At 38.5% G+C, this 22,563-nt stretch overlaps 1 protein-coding gene across 1 annotated transcript in view; it reads left to right on the top strand.

Annotated features, from left to right (window-relative positions):
- Positions 1 to 22,563, top strand: part of LOC138988257 (craniofacial development protein 2-like) — a gene marked incomplete at its 5' end in the record, with an annotated part of 52,385 nt that overhangs the window by 16,764 nt on the left and 13,058 nt on the right. Inside the window, 2 exon segments of the mRNA XM_070372895.1 lie at positions 8,962 to 9,143; positions 11,627 to 11,723. Coding sequence (XP_070228996.1) covers positions 8,962 to 9,143; positions 11,627 to 11,723 — 279 coding nt within the window.

The raw sequence follows: 22,563 nt of genomic DNA, 5'->3' as shown, positions 1-22,563 counted from the left end.
TGACACCTTGGTGCCTGTCAATTCTTCTGGGTGATCATCAATATAATCAAGGAATGTGAAGACAGGCTTCTGGCATTTGCTATAATGAACACAGAAACATTCACATACTCCCACAAGATTGGTTGGGCTGGCATTAAGAACAGACAATGTGGTGCTTACATGACATGATTTCTGGAAAGCCCAAAAACTTATTTTCTTTTTTTTTTTTTTCTCTTGGCTTCCTAGATTCAGTGTACTGTAGTGTTTGCATATGCAGATGCTGAGGAAAGTGGAATCAAATTCTAGTGTAGACATTAACTGTGGAAAGAATCTTGAACAAATTGCTTAATTTCGCTGCTTAAAACCCTGCACCAGGGTTTCCTCGTATGTGAATTATATCTACTTGAAAATGTAAATATCTATAGAGATAAAGTAGGGTAATTAAGGGAGAAGGCAATGGCACCCCACTCCAGTAATCTTGCCTGGAAAATCCCATGGATAGAGAAGCCTGGTAGGCTGCAGTCCATGGGGTCGCTAAGAGTCAGACATAACTGAGCGACTTCACTTTCACTTTCCACTTTCATGCATTGGAGAAGGAAATGGCAACCCACTCCAGTGTTCTTGCCTGGAGAATCCCAGGGATGGGGGAGCCTGGTAGGCTGCAGTCTATGGGGTCACACAGAGTTGGACACGACTGAAGCGACTTAGCAGCAGCAACAGCAGCAGGGTAATTAAACAGTTTAGAAATCCCACTAGGGGGTTAAAGACAGAAAAGGAATTTTAAGGGAGTTTTGGAGATTGTTGTAAGCTGATGACCACTCCAGAAAAGAATCCAGTGAAACCTAGCAACAATCTAAAGTACAAGACAATAGATATGGGGTCTGAATCTTGTTACATGAAGTCAGGGAGTTAATGGTCCTTGAAGTAAGCAAGACAGGAATATAGGTGAAAGGGTTAGAAAAGGGACATTACAGTGAAACCAGAGATGAATTACCATTCTTAGTATAGGTCAACATCCTTTTGCTAATGTACATATGACTTAAATAGTGCCATATGTAGTGCAGGGAGCTGGACTGGGTGCTCTGTGACAATCCAGAGGGGTGAGATGTGATGGGGGTTATGGGGGAGATTCAAGAGGGAGGGGACATTTGAAAACTTATGGCCAATTCACATTGTTGTATGTTGGGAACCAGTACAAAACCATCAATCAATTATCCTCCGATCTAAAATAAATAAATAAATAGAGCCATGAATGTCCTGGTTAGACCACACAGGGTCGAAAGAGGAACTAATGATGTAAGCCTTAATGTCTGCCCCAAAATGAGGAAGAAGGTGGTCTCCTTCCCTCCCAGTTTTTGGACTGGAATGGGTGAATTTAACTCAGATGACCATTATATCTACTACTGTGGGCAGGAATCCCATTGAAGAAATGGAGTAATCATCATGGTCAACAAAACAGTTTGAAATGCAGTACTGAGACGCAATCTCAAAAACAACAGATTGATCTCTGTTCATTTCCAAGGCAAACCATTCAATATCACGGTAACCCAAGCCTATGCCCCAACCAGTAACACTGAAGAAGCTGAAGTTGAAAGGTTCTATGAAGATCTACAAGACCTTTTAGAACTAACACCCAAAAAAGATGTCCTTTTCATTATAGGGGACTGGAATGCAAAAGTAGGAAGTCAAGAAACACCTGGGGTAACAGGCAAAGTTGGCCTTGGAATATGGAATGAAACAGGGCAAAGGCTAATAGAGTTTTGCCAAGGGAATGCACTGGTCATAACAAACACCCTCTTCCAACAACACAAGAGAAGACTCTACACGTGGACATCACCAGATGGTCAACACCGAAATCAGATTGATTATATTCTTTGCAGCCAAAGATGGAGAAGCTCTAAACAGTCAGCAAAAACAAGACTGGGAGCTGACTATGTCTCAGATCATGAACTCTTTATTGCCAAATTCAGACTTAAATTGAAGAAAGTAGGGAAAACCACTAGATCATTCAGGTATGACCTAAATCAAATCCCTTATGATTATACAGTGGAAATGAGAAATAGGTTTAAGGGACTAGATCTGATAGAGTGCCTGATGAACTATGGATGGAGGTTTGTGACATTGTAGAGGAGAAAGGGATCAACACCATCTCAAAGAAAATGAAATGCAAAAAAGCAAAATGGCTGTCTGGGGAGGCCTTACAAATAACTGTGAAAAGAAGAGAAGTGAAAAGCAAAGGAGAAAAGGAAAGATATAAGCATCTGAATGCAGAGTTCCAAAGAATAGCAAGGAGAGGTAAGAAAGCCTTCCTCAGTGATCAATGCAAAGAAATAGAGGAAAACAACAGAATGGGAAAGACTAGAGATCTCTTCAAGAAAATTAGAGATACCAAGGGAACACTTCATGCAAAGATGGGCTCGATAAAGGACAGAAATGGTATGGACCTACCAGAAGCAGAAGATATCAAGAATAGGTGGCAAGAATACACAGAAGAACTGTATAAAAAGATCTTCACTACACAGGTAATCATGAGGCTCTGACCACTCACCTAAAGCCAGACATCCTGGAAAGGGAAGTCAAGTGGGCCTGAGAAAGCATCACTACGAACAAAGCTAGTGGAGATGATGAAATTCCAGTTGAGCTATTTCAAATCCTGAAAGATGATGCTTGAAAGTGCTGCATTCAATATGCCAACAAATTTGGAAAACTCAGCAGTGGCCACAGGACTAGAAAAGGTCAGTTTTCATTCCAATCCCAAAGAAAGGCAATGCCAAAAAATGCTCACACTACTGTACAATTGCACTCATCTCACTCGCTAGTAAAGTAATGCTCAAAATTCTCTAAGCCAGGCTTCAGCAATACGTGAACCGTGAACTTCCTGATGTTCAAGATGGTTTTAGAAAAGGCAAAGGAACCAGAGGTCAAATTGCAAACATCTTCTGGATCATGGAAAAAGCAAGAGAGTTCCAGAAAAACATCTATTTCTGCTTTATCAACTATGGCAAAGCCTTTGACTGTGTGGATCACAATAAACTGTGGAAAATTCTGAAAGAGGTGGGCATACCAGACCACCTGACCTGCCTCTTGAGAAACTTATATGCAGGTCAGGAAGCAACAGTTAGAACTGGGCATGGAATAACAGACTAGTTCCAAAAAGGAAAAGGAGTATGTCAAGTACATCAAGTACATGTATATTGTGACTCTGCTTATTTAACTTATATGCAGGGTACATCATGAGAAATCCTGGGCTAGAAGATACACAAGCTGGAATCAAGATTACCAGAGAAATAGCAAAAACCTCAGATGTACAGATGACACCACCCTTATGGCAGAAAATAAAGAGGAACTAAAAAGCCTCTTGATGAAAGTGAAAAAGGAGAGTGAAAAAGTTGGCCTAAAGCTCAATATTCAGAAAACTAAGATCATGGCATCTGGTCCCATCACTTCATGGGAAATAGATAGGGAAACAGTGTCAGACTTTATTTTTTTGGGCTCCAAAATCACTGCAGATGGTGATTGCAGCCATGAAATTAAAAGACGCTTGCTCCTTGGAAGGAAAGTTATGACCAACGTAGATAGCATATTGAAAAGCAGAGACATTACTTTGCCAACAAAGGTCTATCTAGTCAAGGCTATGGTTTTTCCAGTGGTCATGTATGGATGTGAGAGTTGGACTGTGAAGAAAGCTGAGTGCCGAAGAATTGATGCTTTTGAATTGTGGTGTTGAAGAAGACACTTGTGAGTCCCTTGGACTGAAGGAGATCCAGCCTGTCCATTCTAAAGGAGATCAGTCTTGTGTGTTCATTGGAAGGATTGATGCTAAAGCTGAAACTCCAATACTTTGGCCACCTCATGTGAAGAGATGACTCATTGGAAAAGACCTTGATGCTGGGAGGGATTGAGGGCAGGAGGAAAAGGGGACGACAGAGGATGAGATGGCTGGATGGCATCACCAACTTCATGGACATGAGTTTGAGTAAACTCCAGAGTTGGTGATGGACAGGGAGGCCTTGTGTGCTCCGATTCTTGAGGTCACAGAGTCGGACATGACTGAATGACTGAACTGAACTGAGCCCTCTTTGTTCTCAATGGTTGCACTTCCTTTCCTGCCTCTTGTATCTCTCACAAGCTTCCTAGGCTAATAACCTCACTCTTTGCCTGTTGGTTTGCCTCTCACTGAATTCTTTCTGCATGTAGACAAAGAAACTGTGTGTCAGAAAGTCCTAAGACCAGGCAGGTAGTTTCAATCAAAACATAGTGCGTTAGAGTCCTCTCCTTAGTGAGGGATCATGGGAGCAATTCCCAATAAGAGGTGTAGCTGGGTTCCAGTCCCATTTAAGGAGAGTATGGTTTCAGTACCTCCCTCCTAGAAGTATTATGAGGATGGCAGGAGTCAACACAGCTAATTCACTATTTGAAATAACACAGGTCATATGAAGAGTTCAATAAAAAGTCAGTTCTCATTTTTTTCCTCTCAAATTTTGCTACTTGTTGACTGATGCTTGGTTTAAATTTCTATTTAGGTAACAATGCACCATACTAGGGTTGGCATGCTAAAACTTGTCAGTGATTTACACCTTCACAGAAATATATATATAAAATGTTTCCTGCATTTACTTTCTGAGGAGGGACTGGGGACAGAGAATAAAATCATGGGGCAACCACTTGCAAGATGAATTCATGGATGTCAGCAAAGAACAAGAAATGATGAGGCCACAGATATCAAGGAAACCTGAAGCCCATATGACATGTTTGCTCTGGGCCAGTGTCTGCACTTTATTATAAAAAGTCATGATATAGACTCATGGTTTCTGGGTTCATGTGCCAATGGCATGGAAAACAGTGCTGGCTTTCCCAGTCCTCTGGACACTGAATGGCTGTTTCCAAGAGGTCAGATTGTAGGCCTGATTCTCCAGTTCCATGTGCTGAGAACTTAGTTATAGCTGTACTGAAAGAGTAGAGACCCACGGACCAACTGCTGCTTTTTCTTTTGCTGAACCTTGTGACTAGAAGCAAAGATATTTGATTTTAGGCATATGATATTTTCTCACTGACTCTTACAGAAAAACTGGGTCTTAGAATCAAAGAAAATCAGTAGATACCCAAGATTTAACCAATAAGACTTTTTTTACATAAAATTGCCTTAGAAATACTCTTCTATTTCCACAAATTAGTCAAAGATTTAGTCAAAGTCCAAGACATTAAATGTGCAGGTGGTATTTTACATCTTGATAAAGTTGGCATTTATTTACTTGTTTGAGGAAGTCCACCTTTTTTTAGGGCAGAGGAGAAGGGGGCGGTGAAGGATGGGATGTTTGGATGGTATCATTGACTCAATGATACATGAGTTTGAGCAAACTCCAGGAGTTGATGATGAACAGGGAAGCCTGGCATGCTGCAGTCCATGGGTCACAAAGAGTTGAACATGACTGAGTGACTTAACAACAACAGTGTTTTTAGAAGATAATACACAGGATATGACATTTTTTTACACTAGTTATTTTTTTCATATCTATACAAGATTCAACAGTTGGATTATTTTAAAACCCACAACACTTACCAGTTACTTGGAAGTACAAATTTAGCAATATTTCATCGGATTTAAATAGTAATTTTGTATGTGTGTATGGAGTTTGGTAGCAAGATAATAACTCCTTTTACTTTCTCTAATTTTTTGATACAGTTGAGGGATAAATACTGCTGCTGCTGCTGCTAAGTCGCTTCAGTCGTGTCTGACTCTGTGCGACCCCATAGATGGCAGCCCACCAGGCTCCGCCGTCCCTGGGATTCTCCAGGCAAGAACACTGGAGTGCGTTGCCATTTCCTTCTCCAATGCATGAAAGTGAAAAGTGAAAGTGAAATCGCTCAGTTGTGTCCGACTCTCAGCGACCTCATGGACTGCAGCCTACCAGGCTCCTCCGTCCATGGGATTTTCCAGACAGGAGTACTGGAGTGGGCTGCCATTACCTTCTCCAAGGGATAAATACCGGTTTTATTAAATCCTTACATTATAACAACAAAAATCCTGACCTAGAGAATATTTGTAGCCAAATGGGCTTTTCTTCCAAACTAAACTTTCTGCTCTTTGCTGAGATATGGTTTGTCATGGCTTTCTTTATTCTCCACATTTGAGCAAGAAGCATTAAAAGTTTTTGTTGCTTTGTTACAGATTCTTTTTTCAAGCATATTAGCACAGATATGAGCTTTGGAAGATAGATAGTTTTCTATCTTTCAGCTGGATGGGAGATTTGTTTCCTGGCCAAGATAATAAAGAGAACATCTTCCACAGGACAGGGACTGGTCAGATGTGATAGCAGCCCTCATATAATCTGGGGGTTTCCTCAGCGTGATGCACACCCACCACATGAGAAACTTCTACTTGGGCTTCTCTGCATCACCTCCACAGCACTTGGAACTGATGCAAAAAGGGAACTGATGTTACTTGCTGGGTCAACTGTGGTTTCCCATCTTCAGCCAGCATCTATGAAACCGGCAGGGTTAGGTTGCACAGTGCCTGATTTGATGGTATTATACTGAGTCCAAGCTCCTACTGCTCTAGGCATAACAGGACAGTAAATCAAGAGAAGAGTTGTGGGACAAGGAATAGCCACTTTAATAGGAAAGCCAGCAGGCCAATAAGATGGCAGACTACTGTCTCAAAGAAACCTATGGTCCAGGTTTGGGTGTTAGGTGCTCTTATGGAGTAAGGAGAGGGAGGGAAGGAGGGAAGGTAAAACAGGCAATAAGCTTTGCAAATATTTTCTGTAAGCCAGATTCCTAAGGGGATATGTTAATTTCTTCTTTCCTGAAGCCATTCACAGGTGGGCATGGTCAGGATATTTCCTGTGACCTAAACAAAGTTTAACTTCAGATTTGAAAGTCTGGGTTTCCATTATGTACACTATAAGCTGTAGGCAACATCACTTTAGTGAGTAACTTATAGCAAAAGCAACAGAACACAAAGTTTAAAGTAAAAGAAATAGATCTAATAATGAGTCAAATTTGTTCTGTATTAGTTCCTGAAAAAAAAAAAAAAGACTTTTATTAATCTACATACTTCCAAGTTTAGTTTCCTGGAATTTGGATGAAAATTGCCTTCAATGTTTATATCTGAATCTTTGTTTTCTGCCTTAAAGAGTGCCAGGACTGAAAAATAACCATCAGGGTATCTGTGTGAGAAAATCAGGCAAGAAATGCATAGAAAACATAACCTTTCAAAATATGATCTTGCCACATAAATTGTGACTTACACACTTTCTGTATGAAATCATATAGGTGTATGTCTCCCTACCTAGATTCCTCCAGTGCACCATTTCTTGTTTCACAAAAAGCTCACACATCTTTGCAGGTTCCTTTACCACTTTCTTTTTCTTTCTTTCTTTTTTTTTTTTTTTTTTTGACGTTGCAATCCTTTGTAGAATCATGATTCTAATGCCAGACTTGTGTGAAATACCAAACTGGTGTTTGTGGAGCATGGCTTCTGGAGTGGTTAGTCAGATGAAAGAAGCTAAGCCACTTGTGGGGTGAATCTTTTCCCATGAGAAATGTAACACAAAACAGTGAAAATGGATAAGTCACCTTCTTTCCCTTCCTTCAAGGTGTGGATCTTTCTGTAGCCTTTCCAACAAAGTGCCTTGTACTGCTGAACACAAGTTATGAGCCACCTGTATGCCAATAAAGCAGCTTGTGAAGCTTGAGCCTGTGTTGTAAAACATCTCTTCTTGATTTGCATCTTTCCTGGTTTCACTTCCTTTTTCCCTCATTTTCACTGACTTGGGCTTATAATTCACAAATAAAGAATTAAACTTTTAATCCATTCTTAGGCACAATCTTGTGGAGAACTCCAAGACACCAAATGTGATTTCCAACGTAATTAACCCTGCTAGAGCATTTAGACTCTTAGAAGTCCAGATACAAAAATATAAGCATCAGAGAGAGACAAGAGCTCTTACTTATGTCGAAGTGCATTAATAACCAGCATCTATGCTCTCCTTTCATATCTAAGGACCCTTTGTTTACTTATTAAAGTGAGAATGCCTCTTCCCTTGAGGTAAGGCAAAACTAAACCTTTCCCAAAAAGTATAATATTTCTCAATGACCACAAGATATCATGATTAAAATTGCAAGCTAAGATAGTGTATCCAAAAAATATCACATGGAGTAGCCATGATTTTGAGGACAAAATTGTTGTTGGAAAAGAGAAGAGTTTGTGTCAGAAACACTTGGTGTGTTCCTCAGAGTTTCTATTTAATTTGAGGTGTTTATTTTCAGCATTCATATAGGAAAATATATTTCAAACAAACATATTGGTGTATTTTGGAGAAAATTGGCAAGATAAAGGGATGTTTTTTCCAAAATAATAACAAGCATGGTATGCTTTTCTGTTTCATTGAAATATATGAAGCCAGACAAAAAAAATTATTTGTTCATCTCTAATCTTGTGCTAGGTAACTCAAGGGTAAATTAACATGGGATTTTTATTATGCTGCCTTGACAATTGTATAAATATGTTTAATGGAGATAACAGCCAAGTTTATGATTTTACCATAAAGAAGATACAAATATTTCCTTTGGCTTCAGATGAGAAATTAAGTTCTTCTAACCTAGTGCACAAGTCTCTTTATGACCCAATGTCTACTCATATCTCTGGTGCCCTCCCATCCATACTCTTTACTTTCACCCAGTCCTTTTTGCTCCTACTGTTATAGGGAAAATGGAGTGTGAGATGGTCCTGTCCCAGGTCTCAGGTGAGTCCTAGGATGGCCACCAAGTGAAGGTCCTTGGTGTCACACAGGAAAGAATTCAAGAGCCATAGTAAACTGAAAGTAGGTTTATTCAGGCAAATACATATTCCATAGAGTGTGGGCCATCTCAGAAGGCAAGAAGTGGCCCCAGGGCCTCCCCCTTTCTGGGTGGTCTCAAGATGAGAGCAGTCCTGAGGTGTGAGGGTGGTTAGTTTTCATGGGCTGGGTAATTTTACAGGCTAACAAGCAGGAAGGATATGCTAATTATCTTGGAGAAGGCGCACTGCCCGGTTTTTGGCCTTGCATGGTTGACCTTGGAACAGTCATGGTGCTGTTGGGTATAATGCTAACGTATCACAGTGAGCATATCATGAGACTCAAGGTCTACTGGAAGTTGAATCTTCTGTCGTCTTGGACCCAGTATGTTCTAACCAGTTTTCGTGGTATCCCATTCTTCTGAACGGTTGTGTCCTGTCCCCTTCCTTCCTGTCTCACTATGGTCTAGTCAAATGCTCTGTTGATCTCTAATTCTTTTTTTGAAATGAATTTTCCTGTCTGTATTCCTAACTAACTGCTTGTTGTTGTTTAGACGTTAAGTCATGTCCAACTTTTTGAGATCCCAAGGACTGTAACCCGCCAGACTCCTCTCTCCATGGGATTTCCCAGGCAGTAATACTGGAGTGGGTTGCTATTTCCTTCTCCAGGGGATCTCCCTGACTTAGGGATCAAATCCGAATCTCCTGCTTGGCAGGTGGATTCTTTACCTGTACATTCTTTAAGTTTCAGCTTTAAGAGAGCCATCTACAGAAAACCTCTACTGACCTCTCTGACTTTCTGCTGTGTAGTTAGAGTCTTCCGAGCTGCTTCTGTTCCAGAGTGTGTGATAATTTACAATTAGCGCTTGTTTCAAGCAGCAAAGTCATGAACATGAAAGAGTTTAGGCACTGCCATTTCCATATTATCTAGGCAAGAGCAGTTCTGTGTGCTTCACAGTGCAGATTTAGCAGAAGCACCGCTCAGCGGCTGGAGGGTAGTGGAGACCTGGAGGTGATGAGCTGGTGGAAGCTAGCTTCTCCTCACTGCCTGTTACCCCCACACCCCCAAGCTACCATGGATGCCACTCCCACATACCTCACCAGTAGAAATTCAGGATTCAATATTGGCAGAAAAGAACAGGACAGATCAAAAAGGAAAAGTAAATATGAAAGTCATTCAGCAATAAGAATAGTTCAAGTCAGCTTACAATATTGGTGGAAAATAAAGAGATTCAATTAGAGAAAATGATCTGAACACTTGAGATTCAGGAAAATTGTGGGCGGAGGTCCTGACAAGAGTTTCCAGAGAGGATGGAATTTTAAGGAATTAAAATGAAGAATTTAAGAAAACTGTTGTTACCAGTTATGGATTATAATCCCTCTGTGTCTTTCAAAATTCCCCAGAATTTTTTTTCAAATTAAAAAATTTTTTTCTAAAGCAATATATGAAACTAATTTTAGAGACAGCAAAAGAGACACTGATGTATAGAACAGTCTTATGGACTCTGTGGGAGAGGGAGAGGGTGGGAAGATTTGGGAGAATGACATTGAAACATGTAAAATATCATGTAAGAAATGAGTTGTCAGTCCAGGTTCGATGCACGATACTGGATGCTTGGGGCTAGTGCACTGGGACGACCCAGAGGGATGGTATGGGGAGGGAGGAGGGAGGAGGGTTCAGGATGGGGAACACGTGTATACCTGTGGTGGATTCATTTTGATATTTGGCAAAACTAATATAATTATGTAAAGTTTAAAAATAAAATAAAATTAAAAAAAATACATAGAGATGAAGAGCAACAATCCTTTGTTGTTGTTGTTCAGCTGCTAAGCTGTGTCTGACTCTTTGTGACCCCATGGACTACAGCATGCCAGGCTTTCCTGTCTTCATTATCTCCTGGAGTTTGCTCAAACTCATGTTCATTGAGTCAATGATACCATCCAACCACCTTATCTTCTGACACCCCCTTCTCCTCCTGCCCTCAATCTTTCTCCCAATAGTCCTACTGATTTTGCTTTACTTTTTATGCTAATGTTCAAACATATAAAAAAAAATAGGTTAATTCAGTTGTCTTTCAAATTATCTTTTTTCCTAGGCTATTTAAATAATCCTCAGCCTTTTTTCCTACAAATTAAAGATGCTATCTTTCCTTTTTGCAGAGTTGATGTAGAGCAGAGGCTGTGTCTTATGCCCTGGACTCATTTCCTTAGCTGTCATTTGTAAAGCCTATTGTATGAGATTGAACTTGTTTGTCCTCCAGCTGCCCCTCTTTCTTGTCATACACACAAAACCTTTTTTTTTTTTTTAATTAATTTTCCTGGGTGGAAAAGGGATCATCTGAGATTCACCTTTACTCTCCTATTACTAAATAAAAGTTTTATTTAACATCAGAGAAAATAAGGAAAGCTTAAATTAAGGATTATATAATGGAGCTGCTGGACTATGCTCTTCAGGAAAACCAAACACAACCTAAGACCTGTGCTGAATGATGTGGACTAAAGAAAGGTAACAACTTTAGGCAACACATGCTTCTTCTTGGATCCAAGATTTTAGAAGATAAAGCAATAAAGAATATTACTTGAGCAATTAGAGAAATTTTAGCTTGAACTGAGTGTTGGGTATCTGTATTATATTAAATTACATATTATGTTATTTTTCCTGAAGTGATGGATGTAATTTTGTTATGTAGCAGAACACATTCATTTTTAAGAAATGTTGAAATATTTAGTGGTGAAGTGTCATGAGGGCTGCAAGTAAGTGCATTTGAATGGCATGAAACAGTCATTTATTGATTGACTCTGAGGTAACAAGAACCATGGAGTTTGGAGAGAAAAACTCATACTTGTTTGATTCAATTCTGCTTCTAGAACTTTATGCTCTGAAAGAGGTCACAAACTTTCTGAAACGATGTTGTCTGAGTTGGGAAGTGAGAAGTACAACATCACCCTTCAAGTTGCTGTGCGAGTAAGTGCAAGCTGTATGTGAAACCACTTTGTAAAAGGCAAAGGGTTCTGTGAAGCTGCTCTTCATCCTCCTTGTTTTCCTTTGCTTCCTTATTACCATCATCATTACCAACATCATTCACAATTTGCTCTCAGCAAGTTTAACAAAGATAACATCAGTCAAAGATCTAAGATGAAAGGAACGGTCCTTGCGACTGTGTTGTGCTGTGTGTGCTTAGTTGCTCATTCACAATTTGCTCTCAGCAAGTTTAACAAAGATAACATCAGTCAAAGATCTAAGATGAAAGGAACGGTCCTTGCGACTGTGTTGTGCTGTGTGTGCTTAGTTGCTCAGTTGTGTCTGACTGTTTGCGACCCCATGGATTGTAGCCCACCAGCTCTTCTGCTCCTCTGTACCTGTACAGTACGAGCCTCAGGGAAGTTCCTGTGACTGTGTTAGAATGAATAAATCATATTTAGATTAATCACGCCACCAAATTCTGTGACTCACACTTAGTCACTTGTTATTAACATATTCCATTTTGAGTCTAATATTGATTAATGACTTTGTGTATATACAGAATGAATTTTTCAGTTTTTTTTAATAAAATTTATATATAGTCAGTTTACAATATTTCAAGTTTACATCAAAATGATTCGTATATATGTATATATATACATATGTGCTTAGTAACTCAGTCGGGTCACTTTGTGACCCCATGGACTGTAGCCCACCATGCTCCTCTGTCTATGGAGATCCTCCAAGGCAAGAATACTGGAGTGGGTTGCATGCCCTCCTCCAGGAGATCTTCCCCACCCAGGCTTTGAACCTGAATCTCCTGCATTGCAGGCAGATTCTTTATTGTCTGAGCCACCAGGGAAGCTCATGTATACATACACATTATATATATATATATATATACATATATATATATATACATATATATTTTTTTTCTCCTTGGAAGGAAAGTTATGACCAACCTAGATAGCATATTCAAAAGCAGAGACATTACTTTACCAACAAAGGTTCGTCTAGTCAAGGCTATGGCTTTTCCTGTGGTCATGTATGGATGTGAGAGTTGGATTGTGAAGAAGGCTGAGTGCCGAAGAATTGATGCTTTTGAATTGTGGTGTTGGAGAAGACTCTTGAGAGTCCCTTGGACTGCAAGGAGATCCAACCAGTCCATTCTGAAGGAGATCAGCCCTGGGATTTCTTTGGAGGGAATGATGCTAAAGCTGAAACTCCAGTACTTTGGCCACCTCATGCGAAGAGTTGACTCATTGGAAAAGACTGATGCTGGGAGGGATTGGGGGCAAGAGGAAAAGGGGACGACAGAGGATGATATGGCTGGATGGCATCACTGACTCAATGGACGTGAGTCTGAGTGAACTCTGGGAGTTGGTGATGGACAGGGAGGCCTGGCGTGCTGCGATTCATGGGGTCACAAAGAGTCGGACACGACTGAGCAATTGAACTGAACTGAACTGATATTTTTTTCCATTATGGATTATTTCAAGATATTGGATTTAATTCCCAATAGGTCCTTGAGTTTGTCTATTTTTTACATAGTAATGTGTGTCTGTTAATCCTAAATTTCTCATTTATCCCTTATCCCCTTTGGTAACTTAAGTTTATTTTCTATATCTATGAGTGTGTATCTGTTTTATACATAAGTTCATTTGTATTACCTTTTTTAGATTCTACATATACATGATATAACATGATTTATCTTTCTACTGACTTACTTAGTATGGTAACCTCTAGGTCCATCCATATTGCTGCAAATGCCATTATTTCATTCCTTTTTATGGCTGAGTAATATCCCATTGCTTTTGCGCCTTGGTGCTATAGCATGAGATCCAATAAACCTTGCCTGAAAAAAATTATAATTAAAGTCATAACTGAAGCATGATGGTTGTTCCCAAAATTTAATGAGATTATAAAACACTGGCAATTGTTCTCAGCTGTAAGATAAGAAATTACCTAAATTGATAAATGAAACAATCTATCCTCTAAAAATAAAAGGCAAAGATAAAATAAAATAAATAAATTTTTAGTATCACCTCCAAAACTTTTTCCAAACTTTTGTAAAAGTGTTACCAGATTAGACATGAGACACTGCCGACTCAGCTCCTGGCTAAAGCTCTTTGGCACTTGGAGTCACACTGCCAGTCATGAAACTGAGCTAAGTCCAAGCAAGACAGGCTTTTATTTACTGACCAGAGAATGGAGAAGGGGAGCTCATGCTCTAAAGGCATCATCTCCCTTAAGAGACGATTGTTGGGGAATTATCAGAAAATGAGGGAAAAGGTGGAGAGTTCCAGGAACAGCTGGTGTATACACAGTCCCTAGGCTCCCTTGCACATGACACTATTGTGCCTAACAGAGTATATATCCTGTCTTGGGGTGAAGATCTTAGTGTTGCAATGAAGCAAAGGAAATTCTGGGACACCCGGTCTCATCTGTGACGTTGTGTTCCTGTGGTTGAGTCAGAGTCGGTTGGAGTGGTTGACCACTGTGTATCTCTCAAAGTGCAGCTGCAAAGCCTCTCTGCCAAATACAAGGTGCTTTTGAAACAAACACAGAGATAAACATGACAAGAAAATGGTGACCCTTAATGTACATTGCCCTCCATCTTGGATCTAGCCTGTTCAGTGTCATTGTGTTATAGCCTTTGTGGCATCCTGTTGATAAAACACAGCTAGCCTATTTGGTTAAAAATAGTTTCTGCACCTGAGATCTGGGATGTATATCATGGGTGACAAGGTAGGTTCAGGATAGTCTTTACTGAAAAGAGAAAAGAGGCACTGGCTACATAAATTTAGAATGTACTATGATGAAGATCAACAAAACATTTTCAATGGATTCAGAAGATGGTAGTTAGTTACTACCTAGAGTGGCAAATGAACCACAGACTGAGCTTTGGGATACCATCTGCAAGTCAAGTGTGGCCCTACGATATCCTAGGTGAATTCCCAGGTGACCCATTTTTGTAACTTTCACAAGTGATCTGATTGACAAAGTAGGGAGTAGATTTGAATGTCAGATGGTGAAACTCTGTGAGACACCACACATTGCAGAGAAAAGATTGTTCAGATGACCCATGACTGAGTAAAACGGTATGGAACAAGGACATCAGTCAGCTGGTTTCCCTCTCACTCCCCTGGAGCCTTGTAGGGTAGAAGGCAGAGGGACACTGAGGCAGACACAGCTGCCTAAGACAGATGCTTTAGGAGAGCTGGTACAGCGCTACCTCTCTCTTGGGAATTTAAAGATTTTTGCTTTTAAACTCACCATTAAGGAACTAGATATTCCCTTATGACACACTTTATTTTAGCTCAGCAACATTTAGGCAGACAATAAACTGGATAGTACATATATAAACTGAATAAAATACAGTTATCTATCTTGGTGACAAGACAATGATGTACATGTGATACAGTTATAGAAGGCATTTAGATGCTAGAGGGTAGGGAATTAATTATTTTATCAGGTGGTGCCAGAGGTAAGTAAAGGAATCATGGATTAGGAGGTATTTGAGTACTTTTAGAAGAGTAATAATTTATCCAGGTGACTTGGTGATAGTCATGATACTTTCTAGGCAAAGTAACTACAGACACACACAAATTAGGAGTTCCCCACAATGTGTCTATATCAAGAACTCAGCGTGACTCCTAATTAATGTATTAAGAGGAAAGAGGCAAGGAATGAGGCTGCAGAGGAATCCTAGGGGTAGAATACAAAAATAACTCATTGAATCTTCTTTACCCATTACCCTATTGATGGACATCTAGGTTGCTTCCATGTCTTGGCTTTTGTGAATAGAGCTGCAGTGAACATTGGGGTGCATGTGACCTTTTGATTCATGTTTTTTTTCTCAGGGTATATGCCCAGTAATGGGATTGTTGGGTCATATGGTAGTTCTACTTTTAGTTTTTAGAGTAGTTCTGTTCTCCATAATGACTATGTTGCTGCTGCTGCTGCTGCTGCTAAGTCGCTTCAGTCGTGTCCGACTCTGTGCGACCCCATAGACGGCAGCCCACCAGGCTCCCCCATCCCTGGGATTCTCCAGGCAAGAGTACTGGAGTGGGGTGCCATTTCCTTCTCCAATGCATGAAAGTGAAAAGTGAAAGTGAAGTCACTCAGTTGTGTCCGACTCTTAGCGACCCCGTGGACTGCAGCCTACCAGGCTCTTCTGTCCATGGGATTTTCGAGGCAAGAGTACTGGAGTGGGGTGCCATTGCCTTCTCCGAATGACTATGTTACTCAGTCATAAAAAAAGGATGAAGTTGGGTCATTTGCAAAGAAGTTGATGAACCTAGAATCTGTTATACAGAGTGAAGTAAGTCAGAGAGAGAAAAACAAATATTGTATTTTGATGCATTTAAATGGAGTCTAGAAAAACGATACAGATGAACTTACTTGCATGCCAAGAATTGAGATGCCAACATAGAGAATAGTTGTTTGAACAAAGGAGCAAAATGGGAGGTGGGATGAACTGGGAGATTGGCACTGGCATAAGTACACTACCGTATGTAAAATAGAGAGCTAGTGGAGACCTGCTGTATAACAACGGGAGCTCAGCTCAGTGCTCTGTGATAAACTAGAGGAATGGAAGGTAGGACAGAGGTTCAAAAGGGCGGGGATATATACATATATATGGCAAATTCACTTTGCTGTACAACAGAAAGTAACACAGCATTCTAAAGCAACTATACTCCATTTTAAAAAAGAAAAGAAAGAATACATAAAAACAAAAAACAAAAAATCAACTCATTGAGGCAGGAAAAAACATAATAAATACATAAATAAGTAATGCCACATTCAATATTAAAAAAACAACACAATTTGTGAAAATAGATTATTGTCTTCTATAATATGTTATTTGGGATGATTTGAGTATCAGACAATCAAGATTTTCCTCAGAGTTTTACAGATTCATCTAGTACTATACCTTTTTTAAGTTCTTATTTATCTGTTCATACTATATTTGATCCTTCAATTATTTTCAATAATCTCTAAAAGTTTTATTTTATTATGAATATTCTAGAAATAAAAAGGAAAAGAAGCTGCATAAATACAAGTAATCAATTGACATACTTGGTCAAGTGATTTCTATATGTAATTCATACCAAAATAAATGTTTTGCACTTTAAAAGATAAATGTAAAGTGATTAATTTATCACAGAATGGCATTTATTGAATAGCATGAAAACCTCTCAAGGAATCTTCAGATGTCTGTGTAATTGATATAGCTTTCTGAAGAACTTATTTTTTATGTTTATTCAGTGGTTAATACACCAGAAAATTCTAACTTATTAAGGACTCATATTAATTACATACAATTTTTTCTAGAACTGTAGGAAAATTATAAGCTATTTTCTGGGAGAAGTCATAGCATAGAATTAATAGGAACCTCTGCTATCTTCCTCTCATGAGAAAAAAATATCATATTGAAAGTTTCATAAAGTGTATTGGTCAAATGTTTTTTAATATCCCAGGATATGTCTTATGACAAATAATATTGAGATTAAAACATTATCAGAAAATTTACTTCACAAATATGGCACTTTCTGTGAAGTTGCTCTTATGAAATTCCTACTCATTGCCACAGCCTGGTAATTTGAGAGGTCCTTGTATGCAAGGGAAAGTGAAGAGTACATTCTAAAAAGCAACTTTTTTAAGTGGCAATAGGTGAAAGCCTCATGAATTTAGATTATATTAACACACTTTATACTGTGAAAAGGTTACTTTTACAATTATGTATGTGGATATGCATTATCAACACCCAATCTGAACCTTTATAAAACTGTTTTATCTACCCCATCCATCCCCGTGATGTCAAATGGTGGCTGAAGTGTTTGTAAACAATCAAAGAAAAAATAACTAATAAGAATTAAATTATAAAAAGTCACTCATATCAATAAAACTGTTCTTTGAAATGGTAAACAAAATTAATAAACTGATTCATTTTATAAAGGGGGAAGACTCTAATACATAAAATCAGAGGAAAAAAAGGAGAAAGAACAACAGATACCACAGAAGTTCAGAGGATTATAAGAGGTTTTGGTGAACAGCTATATACAAACAAATTGGACAACCTAGGGGAAAAAAATTAATTCTTACAGTCATATAATCCTTCAATACTGAATCATGAGGAAATAGAAAATCTGAAATAGACCAAATACTAATAAAGAGATTGGAACAGAAATAAAAAATGTTACCCAAAACAAAAGTCCAGGACCAGACAGCTTCATCAGTCAATTCAACACTGAAAGATTTAATACCTATCTTTCTCAAACTGTTCCAAAAATTTGAAGAGGAGGGAATACTTCATAACTCATTTTACAAGGCCAACATTATCCTGATATCAAAATAAGACAAAGAGAACACAAACACACAAAAATTACAGGTTAATATTTCTGATAAACTTAGATGTGAAAATCCTCAACAAAATATTAGCAAACTGAATATGGCAATACATTAAAAGGATCATATATCATAATTAAGTGGGATTTATTTCAGGGATTCAAGGGTGACTTAATATTCATAAATCAATCAGCGTGATTCACCACATTAACAAAATGAAGGATAAAAGCCATATGATCATCTCAATAGATGCAGAAAAAATTTTCAGAAGATTCCACATTTATTGATAATAAAAAAAGCTCCCAGTGAAATGGGCATAGAAGAAACATAGTTATTAACAAAGACCATATATGACAAACTCACAGCTAACATCATACTCCATGTGAAAAACTGAAAGCTGTCCCTCTAAAATCAGGAATAAGACAATGATTCCCATTCTCATCACTTTTATTCAACATAGTTTTGGAAGTCCTAGTGAGAGCACTTGGGCAAGGAAAAGAATAAAAGGCATCCAAACTGGAAATGAAGTTTTCATTATTTTCAGATGACATGGTTTTATTTACATAGAAAATCCTAAAGACTCCACCAAAAATCTATTCAAAATAATAAATTAATACAATAAAATGGACATAAAATATGAAAATATAAAAATCTGTTTCATTTCTAATTATTAACAATGAGCTGCCAAAAAGAGAAATTAAGAAATGAATTCCATTTACAATTGCAACAGAAAGGATAAAATACCTAGGAATAAATTTAACAAAGGAGATAAAAGACCTATACACTGAAGACCAGAATATATTGTTGAAACTGAAGTAGACAAAAGTAATGGAAAGATATTTCATGCTCACATATTGAAAAAAAAAATAGCACTGATAAAATTTAAATGTTAGCTAAAGCAATTTGCACAGATTAAATATAATCCCTATGAAAATCCCAAGGACAGTTTTCATAGAAATAAAACAAAAAATTATAAAATTTATGTGGAATCCCAAATAGCTAAAGCAATCCTGAGATAAAAGAACAAAGCTGGAGACATCACAGTCCCTAATTTCAAGCTATAATACAAAGATACAGTAATCAAAACAGCATGCTATTAGCGAAAAACCATGCACATAGATCAGTGAAACCTAATTGAGAACCCAGAAATAAACCTACACATAAATTGACAATTAATTTATGACAAAAGAGCAAAAAGATACAATAGATAAAGGATACTCTTTGCAATAAGTCATGTTGAGAAAACTAGACAGCTACATGTTAAAAAAAAAAAAAAAAAAAAACAGAACTATCTCATTTGTTGTTTTTCAGTTGCTAATTCATGTTGGACTCTGCCACCCCATGCACTTCAGCACACCAGGCTTCCCTGTCCTCCACTACTTTCGTGAGTTTTCTCAAACTCATGAGTTTGTTCAAACTCATGTTCATTGAGTTGGTGATGCCATCCAACCATCTCATCCTCTGTCAACCCCTTCTCCTGCCTTCAATCTTTCCCAGCATAAGGGTCATTTCCAATTAGTCAGCTCTTCACATCAGGTGGCCAAATTATTGGAGCTTCAGCTTCAGCATCAGTCCTTCCAGTGAATATTCAGGGTAGATTTCTTTTATGATTGATTGGTTTGATCTCTTTGCTTTCCAAGGGAAACTCAAGAGCCTTCTCCAGCACCACAGTTTGAAAGCATCACTCTTCGGCACTCAGCCCTCTTTATGGTCCAACTCTCACATCTGTACATGACTACTGGAAAAACCACAGCTTTGGCTATATGGATCTTTAAGCAAAGTGATGTCTCTGCTTTTTAATATGCTATCTACAGGTTTGTCATAGCTTTTCTCCCAAGGAGCATGTGTCTTTTAATTTTCTGGCTGCGGTATCTCATACCATACACAAACCCCACTAAATATAGATTAAAGATTTGAATGAAAGACTCCAAACCACAAAACACCCAGAGGAAATCATAGGCAGTATTAGTTTGACACTAATAGTTTGACACTATGATACTGGTCTTTGTGACATATTTCTGGGTATTGTCTCCTAAATGCAAGGGAAACAAAAGCAAAAAAAATGAAACTACATCAAATTAAAAAGCTTTCACAGAGTGAAAGAAATTATCAACAAAATGAAAAGGCAGCCTACTGCATAGGAAAAGATATTTGTAAACAGTATGTCTGATAAGGGCTAGTATTCAAAAAACATAAAGACCTCACATGACTCAACAACAAAATCCCTAATTTAAAAAAATGGGCAGAGAAGTTGAATAGAGATTTTCCCAAAAGAGACATACAAATGACCAACAGGCACATGAAAATATGTTTGGTACTTTAAACTCATCCAACTAATAGTATTTATAAATGGCAATTGACAAAATATATAATATTTAGAAAGACAGATTATAAAGCAGTTTGCTGTATATCTCCAGTTAAGCATAGTTATTTTGAATATGTTTTTATTTAATGCATACTAAACAATTTTTCAGAGAAGGCAATGGCAACCCACTCCAGTACTCTTGCCTGAAAAATCCCATGGACAGAGGAGCCTGATAGGCTGCAGTCCATGGGGTCGCTAGGAGTCGGACACGACTGAGCGACTTCACTTTCACTTTTCACTTTTATGCATTAGAGAAGGAAATGGCAACCCACTCCAGTGTTCTTGCCTGGAGAATCCCAGGGACGGCGGAGCCTGGTGGGCTGCCGTCTATGGGATCGCACAGAGTCGGACACGACTGAAGCGACTTAGCAGCAAACAATTTTTAACTGGTATAATTACACTAAATTTGCCATCTAAGTTGTCTGAGCCTTCAAGGGAACAATCAATGATGAGCTTACTTTTCAATAGAACAGAGATGAATTTGATGGGATTGATTAGAACTCATAAATTATTTGAGATAAACAGTTTTAAATAAGAAAACTCATCATTAGTCACTGTAAGACATCTGTTGTCATGATAACACATTTAATGTGTCTGATATCTATTTGATAGTCATGTCAGCTACTATTATAAATCATTTAGAATCGAGTGTCCAGATAAAAGTGAAATGTGATTTTTAACAGTTTAACAATTTCTTTTAAACTTCCTGATCATTTTTGTAATAAAATTTTTATTTCCTTCAATATCAATTGTCTTCTTTTGATTTCTGAAAAGTTTACAGCTTGCAGAAAGTAAAATTATTTTACAGTTCAGAGTGTTTTTAATACTCCAGTGAAAGTACAAGGCTTTAGGTAGTCCAAAGACAGCCATCTGGTATAAAAAGAGAATCCTAATTTTTCTTAGGTAACTGCTTTGAAAGATTGAATCAGGGAAAGATTGAAGGCAGGAGGTGAAGGGGATGACAGAGGATGAAATGTTTGGATGGCACCACCAACTCCATGGACATGAGTTTGAGTAAGCTCTGGGAGTTGGTGATGGACAGGGAAGCCTGGCTTGCTGCAGTCCATAGGGTCAAAAAGGGTCAGACAAGACTGAGTGACTGAACTGAACTGAACGATTTTGAAAACTGAATCTAACCTACTCTTCTTAACATTTATAAGTAAGAACACTAATGTATCATTTAACAAAGTTGATACCCAATGGAATCACTGTGCTATATACATATATATATGCATATATACATATATATGGGCTTCCCTGGTGGCTCAGATGGTAAAACGTCTGCCTGCAATGCAGGAGACCCGGGTTTGATTCCTGGGTTAGGAAGATCCCCTGGAGAAGGAAATGGCAATCCACTCCAGCACTCTTGCCTGGAAAATCCCATAGACGGAGGAGCCTGATAGGCTACAGTCCATGGGGTTGTAAAGAGTCGGACACGACTGAGAGACTTCACTTCATACATATATATATTTAGTTGTTGTTGTGGTTCAGAAGCTCAGTCCTATCTGACTCTGCAATCCCATGGACTGCAGCACTTCAAGCTTCCCTGTCCTTTATCTCCCTGAGTTTTCTCAAACTCATGTTCATTGAGTCAATGATGCCATCCAATCATCTCAACTTCTGTGCCCCCTTCTCCTACTGCCCTCAACTTTCCCAGAATAAGGTATTTTCCAATGAGTTGGCTCTTCACATCAGGTGGCTATAAGTATTGGAGCTTCAACTTAAGCATTAGTCCTTCCAGTGAATAGTCAGGGCTGATTTCTTTTAGGATTGACTGGTTTGATCTTGCTGTCCAAGGGACTCTCTAGAGTCTTCTCCAACACCACCATTCAAAAGCAACAATTCTATGGCACTCAGCCTTCTTTATGGTCCAAATCTCCCTCTGTACATGACTACTGGAAAAACTCTAGGTTTGACTAGGTGGACCTTTGTCAGCAAAGTGACATCTCTGCTTTTTAATACAGTAACTAGTTTTGTCATAGCTTTTCTTCCAAGGAGCAAGTTTCTTTTAATTTAACAGCTACAGTCACTGTCTGCAGTGATTTGTGATACCTCACAAATCTGGTGATTTGATGGTACCAACTGAGGTACCATCACTTTATGCATGGTAAATAGGGAAAAATGGAA

This window comes from Bos mutus, chromosome 6 (assembly GCF_027580195.1).
Source record: "Bos mutus isolate GX-2022 chromosome 6, NWIPB_WYAK_1.1, whole genome shotgun sequence".
NCBI classification, from domain to species: Eukaryota; Metazoa; Chordata; class Mammalia; order Artiodactyla; family Bovidae; genus Bos; species Bos mutus.
The sequence above is the reverse complement of the archived record's forward strand: the minus strand, read 5'-3'. Positions and strand labels throughout refer to the sequence as shown.